General features: G+C 38.9%; 3 protein-coding genes across 5 annotated transcripts in view; 1 reads left to right on the top strand and 2 right to left on the bottom strand.

Moving 5' to 3' along the window:
* cnot10 (CCR4-NOT transcription complex, subunit 10) overlaps positions 1-1,516 on the bottom strand; it is a 34,816-nt gene extending 33,300 nt beyond the window's left edge. For both annotated transcript variants that reach the window (XM_047361736.1, XM_047361737.1), the window contains exons 1-2: positions 1,332-1,516; positions 86-177 (exon numbers count right to left, since the gene is read on the bottom strand). In XM_047361736.1, the coding sequence (XP_047217692.1) occupies positions 86-177; positions 1,332-1,347 (108 nt within the window). In that variant the 5' untranslated portion in view covers positions 1,348-1,516. The remainder of the gene's footprint in view (positions 1-85; positions 178-1,331) is intronic.
* A 154-nt stretch (positions 1,517-1,670) lies between these two features.
* The window catches only part of LOC124866082 (dysbindin-A-like), a 66,444-nt gene continuing 55,720 nt past the window's right edge, over positions 1,671-12,394 (top strand). For both annotated transcript variants that reach the window (XM_047361739.1, XM_047361740.1), the window contains exon 1: positions 1,671-3,240. The gene's annotated coding sequence lies outside the window, so the exon portion shown is untranslated. The remainder of the gene's footprint in view (positions 3,241-12,394) is intronic.
* Positions 5,564-7,891, bottom strand: LOC124866084 (calcium homeostasis modulator protein 5-like). Its single transcript, XM_047361743.1, has 2 exons — positions 7,233-7,891; positions 5,564-6,730 (listed from the first exon to the last, which is right to left on the bottom strand). Exons 1-2 carry the CDS (start codon positions 7,773-7,775, stop codon positions 6,341-6,343), a joined length of 933 nt encoding a protein of 310 aa, XP_047217699.1. The 5' UTR covers positions 7,776-7,891; the 3' UTR covers positions 5,564-6,340.

Genomic DNA, 12,394 nt, shown 5'->3' with positions numbered 1-12,394 from the left:
ATGTATATGACATTTGCCTGTACTTGTTATCCAAATACATGCTGATTAAGTTAAGATCCTCAAGAACAGAAAGAAGAATATTTACCAAAAAAGCTTCATATGCACTTGCTGCCATTTCCTTCTCCTGGTCAGTCATCCCTCTGGAGGGTGAGCTATTAAGTTTTGCCTCATTTATTTCTGATGAATAAAAAACAAGTTAAAATATGCAGATCGCTGCATTCCAATATATGGGTGCACACATAAGTCAAGCCCGGCGCCTTCTCCACCTTTACAATAAGTTGCAGGCAGAATAAGAACAATTACAAATAGCTTACATAAATGTAGAGGTGTATTTGACAAAAAACATGGAGCTTTTATCTCCTATCTAGTAATTGGTAGAAACACATGGATATCCCTGATCACAGATATAGAATAGTCAAAAACCAGTTGAACTTCCAATTACCCAAACAAAACATTACTGAAGAAAGCATTTGAACACATCACAGAGCCTAACATTCTTTAAATTATTGAACCTTTATAATTGGATTGGCTGTGACAAACTGAATGTTTTTTCTTCAGAGTAGTTAAGCAGTGTGCATGGATGGTCCAATGCACTGAATCTGAACACCAGTATTAAGATTTCTACTAATCGATTTGCCTGTTTAAGTTTAAGCAAGGTAAACATCTTCATTATACCACAATGTCCTAAATGTAATTCACATAATATATCTTATATCTGATAGCATTGCAATGCCTTTAAGTGACCTTTGTAAATAGCTCAGCATTATCAAATTATCGTGAGATTCTCTCATTGGTAGATACTAAATAAATAGTTGCCCATTTTAGTTGTTTAGCCCATAAGAGTTGTTTGTCTAAAGATGAGAAAAGTGGGATATTTAGCAGGTGCAGCGAGTGCATGGCACTATTTGCACGTCATCCTCAGGACGGGCCGACAACTACCATACACACCCCAAAATTGCTAGTATCGCCCCTGCCTTTAGATTCTCTCTTGGCTATTTTCAGACAACTACGATCCAGCTGCGAGGATTTAGAAACCTTTCCTGAATAAGAAGGCCAATGAGGGACCAGGAAACTGCGTGTATGTTGGGTAATGAGAAAGGTATAAGATGTTTGCTGGTTGAGACAATGCACAGACGTACACCCGTCTAAAGTTGTAACCTCACAATCTCTCCAGGGGGTCTGAAAAAATGCACGTTCACAGCCAAGCAAACTGAAAGTACATGATAGGCCGCTTAAAGAACATGGCCAAATGATTGTTTTACGTCATTACTGTTCACCGACATAAAGCTAGCATAACTAGCTACTTAGCTGGCACAAACGGACAAACTCACCGCTGTTTTCTGCCATTTGTGGACGAAGTTTTAAGGATAATCACGGGATCTTAGCTTGCTGTCAAAATTGGGTCACATTAAACTAAGTTGGCTGATCACGGCGGAATAAAAGTGAAGGGTAAACAGTTGATATCCTCAGATAAACGAAAAAAACGGGAAGGACCTGGCTGCAGCACACATAAAGGGGCGGGGACGGACTACACGTCAGACCCTTACCATGTTTGGAAATGGCACCATTGTACTCCGGAAATGAAGGGGGCGATGTTTCCATAATCACTAATATAGAAGCCTTAAAGAAGCGGGGTTGAGAGGTTGAGATTGTGAGGAGTTTTTCCACTGATTGAAAATATTTTGGGAATGGAATGGAATTGAAACCACGCAAAGTCAGCAAAAGGCAATTTTACGTTCTTAAAAAAAATTTGGTCACGTAGTAAATCAATATGCTTATTTTGCTTAAGATGAGAATTCATACAAGCTAAAGCATACAAGCTAAGGCTAACGTTTGCACATAGCATAGCGAATCAGTTTTCCCCAGTGCATCATTAGAGAATAAATATAGGGAATGCTGCAAAGTTTGTTCTTTGTTTTCTATCTACAGATCCATGTATCTATTTGTAATTTTCAAAAATTACAACCCTATCGCAAGGATGATAAATATAGATGTCCCCGTTGCTCCTACAGTGCCGAAGAGTTGTACAAGGTGGTGAACCATATTGCAAATGCTGCTATGATTCAACATAATCGTATGTGAAACTAAACTTGATAAACATAAATGCTTGTTACATAAATATCAGTTTTCCAGTTATATATATATTTAAAGGTTTACTTTTTTGTGAAATATACGTTTTTATACATCAATGGTGAATTTCTGGAAAGCCTTTAAGCTTTTTAGAAACGATAAGGTGACAGCAGAGGTGGGTAAAGTATTTTACAATGATTTCATCAGACATACAAATTAAATTATGTGCAATGTCTGGTATTATAAAGACTAAAATGAAAAACATTGATACAAATAAATAACATAATTACATAATAAAGTAGAAGATACACACTTCCAAATGAGTTTCACAAAACTTCTGAAACCAATTTTTATAGTAGATAATGTAAGTACTTCCACGGACAATGTGTTTGTTTTATGCTTACTCTACAAATAGCCCAACAGGCTGGGCAGATGTAATAAAACATTAAAACAACAAAGCTTGTTTATGAACAAGAGATGTCACTTTTAACATAAACTACATGTTTGTCTGTGTCTCATGTATATTTGTTTATTTCAAATTAAATGACACGGAAACCATCAATGTTTTTTTTAACAAGAAAAAATACTTTATTTGCACAGCCATTGTATTACAGTAGAGATGCTAAGGGAAAAGTACTGAGAGATATAAGGTGTTAATTATTGTTTTATTGATTTCACCATGCAGGCACAAAAAGATACCACCAATTTTAAAGGTAAGGTTAATTCATATTTATATTGTCATTCATTATCTATGACAGTCTTACAATGCAGATGCTTTTGCACATACTTGAAGCTGTGTTCCGGGAGGTAGTCTTAACACAGGGAGATGGAGCTTATCTCACTTTGGCATTGACCTGCAAGCAATTTGAATCCATTGTGTATAATTCAGTTTTCAGCAAGAAGGCCCACTTTGCTTGGCTGGACGGTAATGGCCCCTGACTTTTGTTTTCACTTTAAACATGTGAAATTAGATTTCACCTACATGAAAAATATCATTCATTAACAGGTGGGTTCAACAGTGTTACAGAGGGAAACCAGGAGGAACCGTGTATTTAACAGTCATCCCTGAGCCGGGCCATGCCATCCATATGGGACAGCCGCATGTATTTATGGGCGGAGACCGGGCGGTTCAAACACCAAGTGCAGCTGCGCAGAATTCATTGCAAATTGGTATGTATGAAGGCTAACTGTATGCTGACATGTCTACGCATGGTTTCGTACATCTGATTTTTTTTGTGTGCCGCAAGTTTCAGAATTTCTTCCTACTACCAACTTTTAGTATGAAAGCTGCGCACTCTTTCATACATGAGACCCCTGAACACTGCCTGTCGCTCAATGTCAATACTGAAAGCACTGAGAATATTCATAACCTTTCTATATAAACTTTATTCATTATTCACATTTAGCTGTCACACATTCTTGTTCTTGTTTTTTTTTTTTTATTATTGTTTTCAATTGTTTTTTGGGAAATACATAACTGATGGGAAACAATAAAGATTTCCTTTAAAAACATGAGATACCGTGGCTAAGTTGTTTATTATTATTATGTTTTAACAGGCGGAATGAATACATGTTTCAAAAGAAAAAGTCACATACAACAGCTGGTGTAGGAAATGGTATGTGTCTTTCGTGTGGTCTGTCTCCGCCCCTTTCTATTTGCTGCAGGGAAGTGTACTTGAACAAAACTGCCAAATTGTGTATTCCCCTCTTCTTCTTCTGTAGTTTTCATTGGCTATCTACAATCTCAGTGTATCACCGCCATCTGTCTGACTAAGGTGTAATTCACTAAATATTTCATTTTCTTCCTAACTTACATAAAAAAAACTATTTATTATATCAGCTAATCGTGTATCCTTCAAATACTTTACTAGTGCTTTAACTACAGAATGTGACTCAAGCTTGCTTATTATATTGATTATAATTATTGGAAGTCCTATTGCCCTGCTCATTTCCTCTTTTTCTCTTGTGTATTTTCTACATTCTTCCAAAAAATGCCCAACACTTTCTATTTCTCCACAATGAGTACAGGCAGGATGTTTCCCTATAATTTCTAACCCACTATTTAGACTTGTGTGCCCAATCCTCATTCGTGTAATCCATACCTTCTCTTGCCTCTTCATTACATCACCTCTTCTTGCAGTTACCTCTTTTTGTAGTTTACATACAGGGGTTGGACAATGAAAGTGAAACACCTGTCATTTTAGTATGGGAGGTTTCATGGCTATATTGGACCAGCCTGGTAGCTAGTCTTCATTGATTGCACATTGCACCAGTAAGAGCAGAGTGTGAAGGTTCAATTAGCAGGGTAAGAGCACAGTTTTGCTCAAAATATTGGAATGCACACAACATTATGGGTGACATACCATAGTTCAAAAGAGGACAAATTGTTGGTGCACATCTTGCTGGCGCATCTGTGACCAAGACAGCAAGTCTTTGTGATGTATCAAGAGCCACGGTATCCAGGGTAATGTCAGCATACCACCAAGAAGGACAAACCACATCCAACAGGATTAACTGTGTACGCAAGAGGAAGTTGTCTGAAAGGGATGTTCGGGTGCTAACCCGGATTGTATCCAAAAAACATAAAACCACGGCTGTCCAAATCACGGCAGAATTAAATGTGCACCTCAACTCTCCTGTTTCCACCAGAACTGTCCGTCGGGAGCTCCACAGGGTCAATATACACGGCCGGGCTGCTATAGCCAAACCTTTGGTCACTCATGCCAATGCCAAACATCGGTTTCAATGGTGCAAGGAGCGCAAATCTTGGGATGTGGACAATGTGAAACATGTATTGTTCTCTGATCAGTCCACCTTTACTGTTTTCACCACATCCAGGAGAGTTACGGTGTGGAGAAGCCCCAAAGAAGCGTACCACCCAGACTGTTGCATGTCCAGAGTGAAGCATGGGGGTGGATCAGTGATGGTTTGGGCTGCCATATCATGGCATTCCCTTGGCCCAATACTTGTGCTAGAAGGGCGCGTCACTGCCAAGGACTACCGAACCATTCTTGAGGACCATGTGCATCCAATGGTTCAAGCATTGTATCCTGAAGGCGGTGCCGTGTATCAGGATGACAATGCACCAATACACACAGCAAGACTGGTGAAAGATTGGTTTGATGAACATGAAAGCAGGAGCTTGACGGCTGCCGGCACCAGACTTGCCCTCCAATGGATCCTCGTTAAAGGATTTAAATTGTACTCATGCCAATTACAGGGCCTCAAAAGAGTCCTGTATTGTTATTTTTCGTCACTACCTCCTCTAGGAATATGGCCGAATTGAGGTTGAAGGAAACCCTTAAGGTAAACTGAGGTTGGTTCAGGACGTCCGGAAGGCTGAAACTCAAAGCAATCAGTTCTTCTCCTACAAGTTCACTTCAGTTGTCTGGGAAAAATGCAATAGATGAAACCAGATTCTCAATTTCGAGCCACAGTTCTTAGAGCACACAGGTTAATCCTCTTCTTAATGCAGATTATCAGTGGGCTGTGCCTCGGTTCCTCGGTTTTGCTTTTTGCTTTTATTTCAGTTACAGTTAAAAACCATCACTTCATTCTTTTTATTCTTACATCACAACTGATTAACATTTTATCTCTTTCATATATAGTTGATTAATAGTTTCTAAACCACAATGCTTTTTAATCATCAGTTCACAATCATAAAACTCAGTCATATTACAATTTTTATATGTTTTAACTTAATAGTCAACTATCACTAACTACATCTAGTAATGTAGGAAATTTTCAGACATTATTTCATTAATTCTACTTATAGTTGTACCTCTGTAAAAGATAAGATGGTTAATATATGATACCATGCAGGCCTCTTCAGTCTTTCAGTCTCAGAATGTTAACATTTACTCATTTTACATTTTTATTGCTTTAACTGTGATCATTTAATAATTGTTTCATGGATTACATGGAAAGATCTCACCTAATTCTGAGAATATGTACCACAGGCTTTTAGGATAGCTGTAGTTAAAGCTTTACTGAAGAAACCTTCGCTTGATCGAGATGACTTAATAAATTACAAACCTATATCCAATCTTCCATTCTTATCTAAACGTCTTCAGAAAATAGTTGCTAATCAAGTGTGTGAGCATTTACACAGCAATTATCAGTTTGAGTTTCAGTCAGGTTTCAGAGCTCATCGTAGCACGGAAACAGCACCAGCGAAAGTCACTAATTCTCCTGTCCTCAGATACTGGGGATCAAGGGAAAAGCATTGGCTGGTTTGAACAAACTGTTTTCCCTTCCAGTTGAGTGTTGCTTAGGTCATCTCTATCCCATGCTCAATGTCCAGGACAGGTCTTTTTTCTGGTGAAAAATCTCTGTCTGTCCTCTCAACGTAGCGCTGCAGAGTACTGTAATACTGTTCAGTCCTCGAAAAAGTGTAGTATTCAGATATCTCCTCCCATGCCTTGTGGTTTGGAAATGGCATGGGATTGGGTATTTTGTTCTCAAAAAAGCTCTGCAGGTTTCTCTCAGCCAGTTTAGTTGCATAGTCCACAGTGAAGGCATCAAAGCGCTCCTTCTCTTTTTCAATATAATGCTTCCAGAATGAAAGCTGCAGGTAGCTCACCTGGGAGCGACAGTTTTTGAAGCAGGTACCCAAAAGACTTATAATGGCAGTAAAGATTATGATGCTCCAGCCCAAGATCTGCAGATTAAATGAAAATAAACATTCTGTCAAGTTCTGACATGCATCTTACAAACAATTATAATCTTGTAAATGCTAGGGTAACAAACCTTAAGACTGTGTGCCGATATTCCATGTAAAAGTATTAAATTAATTTGTGCAATATTACTACCACAAAAAACGGACATCAATATTGAAATATATTTTTCTCTGTAACAGCAGGCAGTGTTCCACTTCATCTGACAGACTCGATATAAGGCCAGTATGGAGTTAGCAAAATCAGATTTTAAATTAAAACAATTTACATTTATTTATTTGTATTTGTTTTTTATTATCAATGTCAGTTTCTTCAGGATTGTATTTCCATAAACTGACAGGCTTTTGGAGGCAGATCGTTAGAAATTGTTCATTCAATAGTTTTACTGGATCCCACAAGGAAGACAGATGTTACATTTTACTATAACTTCTCTGTATGGTAAACACCCTAGTCTTTCACACTGCTGCTTAGGTTGGTGTTTCTTACTTGTGACTGAGCCCTGAACATCAGTAGGAGCTCCATTCGTTCATCACTGGAGAGTTTGGAGCGATCACAGGGCACCCTGGCGAGCTCCTCCCGACACTTCAACGTCTTGTTTTTACAGAACAAATCCACAACCAGGTTTTCATCAAGACCACTTATGGCACATTCATAAAAGGTCCCATTGAGCAAGGCCACACACAACCACATAATAGGAGCCACACAAGCGCTAGTAAAAATGCTCATTAACACCCTGAAACAGCCAAAGCAGTTCCCACGAGGACAAAGCTTCATGGGGTTAAGGCAGCAGCCAGTGTAAAGCCTCCACAGCCTGGTGCTGAAAAAGAGACCGAAAACCAAAAGCACTGCAGCTGGACCCAGTAGAAAAGTCAGGCCATAAGTGAAATTCTGATCATGGTTACATGGGCACTGAAACGAAACCATGGAGAAAACACGCTCCCCACCTATAGTTAGGATTGCCATAAAACTGTAACCAACCATGGCTTTTTGGTTCATAAAGAAACGCAGTACAAGCTGGAAGTTATCCATGGTGTTGGCCAGGAGGTATCCACAACAGTCCTCGAGAAAAGCACAGAAAGCTGAATTATCTATTTCCTGGTCTGTTGTTTGTCAGAGATTCATCTGCAAAACCAGTCTGTGCCCCTCCCTTTAGTGGTCTGTAGTTGGGCTCCTCCTTTAACCCTGTGTGACACTGACTACTCTTTTGTGAGGAGAAGCATCTGCTGTGCTTAAACTGACAGAAATAACAATTCTACAATCTTTTTAGGTTTTCCTTTCTAGTTGTGATTTTGGGATAACTATTATCAGAAAGAAGAATCAACATCAACAAAAAAATGAAAACAAAAATACAAAAAGGAGAAACTGAAACAAAAGTTCTTGAATAACCTTTTTTATTTTATGATACAAATGTCTTCAGTGTGCATTTATTATAGGCCTAAGTCTGTTGCAAACACATGACCAAACATGTAGAACATACCATTGCAGCAAAAACACATACAGACAATAAAAGCTAGTGAGGGAAGTGCTCACATCCTCCTTGTGGTTTACCGTTCCAGTCCCACAGGACTGACAACTTAGACTGCAGTCCATACATCCTCTTTTCAAGTGAAGTTGTCCTCTGCCACTAAAAACTCTAAATTATCTGCTTCTCTGTAGTCATCACTGAGCAACACTTATAAACATTGTTTAACTGAAATAAACACTTTTTACAAGTTCCATTTAATTATTATTTTACCTATGCACGATGTGCCCATCTTCTAAAAATCTACCAGCTCAAATGGCCTTCTCATTTTGAGCCTTATTTGGACACGTTTTTGTCTCCTTTCCCAATTTATGGCAAATGCAAGCAAGGATTCGTGGACTAATAAGGAATGCCAGTCTCATATCAATGCATCCCACATGCCAGTCACACAATGAAGAAGAAACACGTGATTTTCAAGCCAAAACATGACTGACATTGCTGAAATTGTTTTAAAGATATTTTTTTGGCACTAGTGGTCTTTATTTTTTATTTATTTTTTGACAGTAGACAGACAGGAAAGAGGGGTAGACATTCAGCAAAAGTCGCCGGGTCCAGGACGGCCGCTTCGGGGACTGTAGCCTCCGTATATGGTCGCGCATTAAACCCCTACACCATCAGCGCCACGCCCACATTGCTGAAATCTTTGATCAAATTACTAATCAGCTTATGTCAGCTGTTAGTGATTCTTTTGATATTATACAGTAGAAAACATTCTCAATCTTTGTTTTTTACAAATCTGTTTGACCCTCTCTTTCCCAAGTGTGGAAATTAGCAAATACACTGCTGCCCATAAAGTCGAAAAAATACTGTTTTGAGATGCACTCCTCCTTTTGTCGTTTATTTTTGACTGTGATTGTTTGAAAGAGATTTTTTGAGAATTTCGAGAAAATATAAGTGATCTATCAACTATGGTGTCATATTACTGTCAAAAATCTGCACGCAAAATAGAGATCCGCGCCAGCAGGATTTTGATCCGCACGCGTAAGCGAGCAGGGTTTTTCTCCGCACACGAGCAGATGTTAGTTTTTGGCAGTGGGTGGGCGGATCCAGTCGGGATCATATAGCTACATGACTGGTTAAAGTCTCTGTCCACTGTGATTGGCCAACACAAGAGGAAGAACATATGTACTCGATGGTCGGAATTTTTCATACTGTTTTTTAGTGTTTATGAGATGTTTCAACACTGTTTATATGCACGAAATACCATGTACAACAGTGTTATTGACTGTCGTTGTTATTATTATAAACTGTGACATACAGCTCATTCACATGGCGACTTTCTTCCTCAGAAAGTTGCCGTTTACCAAAAATGTGCTAGATATGGAACTAGGCGCTTTTTTGAACAAAGCTATTTTGAAAAGGGACTAAATGTAGTGACAAAAGTGCTAATTTGGCAACACTACAAACCTCTCTACAAACGCTATACAAACTGATTGACAGCTCTGGTGGGGGTGGCCAGGTGGGGTGGCCAATCAGATTCCAGTAGTAGCTGGTGACACCCACAGTGTATGTAAGTAAGTAAACTTTATTCACCTTTCACAGCTAAAAATCATAAAGTGCTTTACAGCGTGCAAATAAAATAAATATAAATATAGGCTTAAGCTGAAAACAAGGAGTAGAACATTTAACTAAAAGCTTGTCTATATAAAAGTGTCTTAAGCTGCTTTTTAAAGGAGTCAACAGAGTCAGCCACGAGAAGAGATAATGGTATATGAAGGTAATTTTGGGGCAAAACTATTTGTGCATTGTAACTGAATTTCAAGTCACAGGAAGTAATGCTATAAGAGTTTTTTTATCTATATAATTTTTGGCAGTCTTTCACAAATACAAAACAGCAGTTAAACCTCTTCAGATTCTAAAGTACAAGTGCACAAATTGTATTCTTTGAGTTACACATCAAAAACCTCTTACATTCCGTGTTTTGCTCCAACTGTTCCGAAACAAATGGTGCAAAATAAATTCATACACCTGTATTAACAGCTCCTCATAAACAGTTTTTTTTTTCGCATTTTTTTTAACACAAACACAAATCAGGGAGGGCTGCATGGAGGCGCAGTGGGTAGCACTGTTGCCTTGCAGCAAGAAGGTCCTGGGTTCGTTTGCATGTTCTCCCCGTGCATGCATGGGTTCTCACTGGGTACTCCGGCTTCCCCCCACAGTCCAAAGACATGCCTGTTAGGTTAATTGTTCTCTCTAAATTGCCCTTAGGTGTATGAATGAGTGTGTGCATGGTTGTTTGTGTGTTGCCCTGCGATGGACTGGCGACCTGTCCACGGTGTACCCCGCCTTTCACCCATAGACTGCTGGAGCTCGCCCGTGACCCACTATGGAATAAGCGGTAGAAAATGACTGACTGACTGACAAATCAGGGAATATAACTGCATAAATCTGATCCAATGAGTCACAAATGCTGCTTTACAAGTTACACCCTCTTTTTGGCGAGCTTTCACTTTTGCCCCAAACGTACCGCTGATGGTGGAGCAAAACAATCGGTCACTTGTGGGTAATACGTATGCCTGTACACCAGAGGGCGCTGCCTTCCTCACACTCGGTAGGTTTGCGCCAACTGGAAATACAAGTGCCGCCATGTTGAGGACTATGGAGGCTCAGGGGCTGCAACCTTCGCAGGTTGCATTTGTAGGCAGATGACATGATTCATTGTGGGTTGAAGTGGATTTTTCAAACGGAAGTAGCAATGGCGGAGGAGACAGAAAAGCTGTGAATAAAGTTGTATAAATTAGGCTTTCTGTCAAACAAAATGAACTTGTACAATTGTTTTAGGCGAGAATATGGTAAAGTATATGATCATCTTATCAAAATAGCGCTTGATTGCAAAAGTGCTCAGATGTGTTCGGACATGTTCGCTCCTGCTGTGCCAACTGCCTGCTCGCCTCGCAACTGCGGGTGGTCGTGGTGCGCTAAACACGTAGAGAACAGCCGACTCTTGGCACATCGTTTTCAAACTGGTTTCCCCAATGGTGGAAATTAAACACAGGTATAATTCAGTCAGATGATATGTAATGTTAATGTTTGCTTTATGTATTGTTAGTTTTTGGTACAAAAAAAAACATTTAAACGTTGTTCAGAAAGTTCATATGTTAGTGGTTGTTAAAAAATAAATCAAACATATGGTATTTGCTATCAGTGTATTTTATGTACACTGTTACATTTTTATATCCATGAACACAAACATCATTTTGAACATTTTAAATGGCTGGGAATCAATACACCTGCAAGAAACTTGTTGGACAGTATTTGTTTGTGATGTCTGGGTGTGATGTTAAATGTTCGTTTTGTATTTTGAAGCACTCTCTTTAATCAGCTTACAAACCATTACAATCAAATATGCATTTTACATATTGAAAAGAAAGAAATATTGGTGTCATTTGTTGTAATAACTGGATGAAAGCATAACAAGAATACTTATTTAGTACTTTAATACAGTTTTAGAATCACATTATTTACATCTGAGGTGACAACAGGGTTACTGCTGGACAGAATCCTTCACTGACTCCCAACATCTTCAGCAAAGACTGATGAAGGTGCATCTGGTGTAGCCATAGTGACACAAACATCTCCTGAAATCCTGAGGAGCTTCATTCCTTTTTTACCAGTTTGCTGTCCAGGGAAATGACAAGTTATTGAAATCCTCCATAATTCCTACCCTCTTCCTGGTTTATAAAACAGATTTCCACCTTACCGTTTAGTTCTATATCACATCAACTGTCCAGTTTCATGAACTAGGAAACACAAAATCAATACAATTGCCGATTTTTGTTAGGCATTGATGCCTCCAGCTAACTGCAGACAAATTTTAGATTGAAGCTCTAGTGAGATGATAATCAACCCGGACCCCTCACAGTCCTATCCCTCCATACTGAGGTAATGAGGATTGCCGTGGAACCTGTGTTAGAGATCGTTTGTGATCGATTCAAGATACTTTATTATCATTATGTCACCACAATGAAACTTTTGTTGAGGCTCGGTTCCAAAGACATAAATGAATTGCAACAGACATTTAAAAAAACAAAACACTTGCAAAAAATTAATGAAACATTTTGCAAAATATAAAAACACTTGGAACTCTTTTTTTTTCCAGGAACTCTTACAAAATGTAAACGTCTGC

The sequence above is a fragment of the Girardinichthys multiradiatus genome, chromosome 3, assembly GCF_021462225.1.
Source record: "Girardinichthys multiradiatus isolate DD_20200921_A chromosome 3, DD_fGirMul_XY1, whole genome shotgun sequence".
NCBI classification, from domain to species: domain Eukaryota; kingdom Metazoa; phylum Chordata; class Actinopteri; order Cyprinodontiformes; family Goodeidae; genus Girardinichthys; species Girardinichthys multiradiatus.
This window is presented reverse-complemented; position numbering and strand designations above follow the sequence as displayed.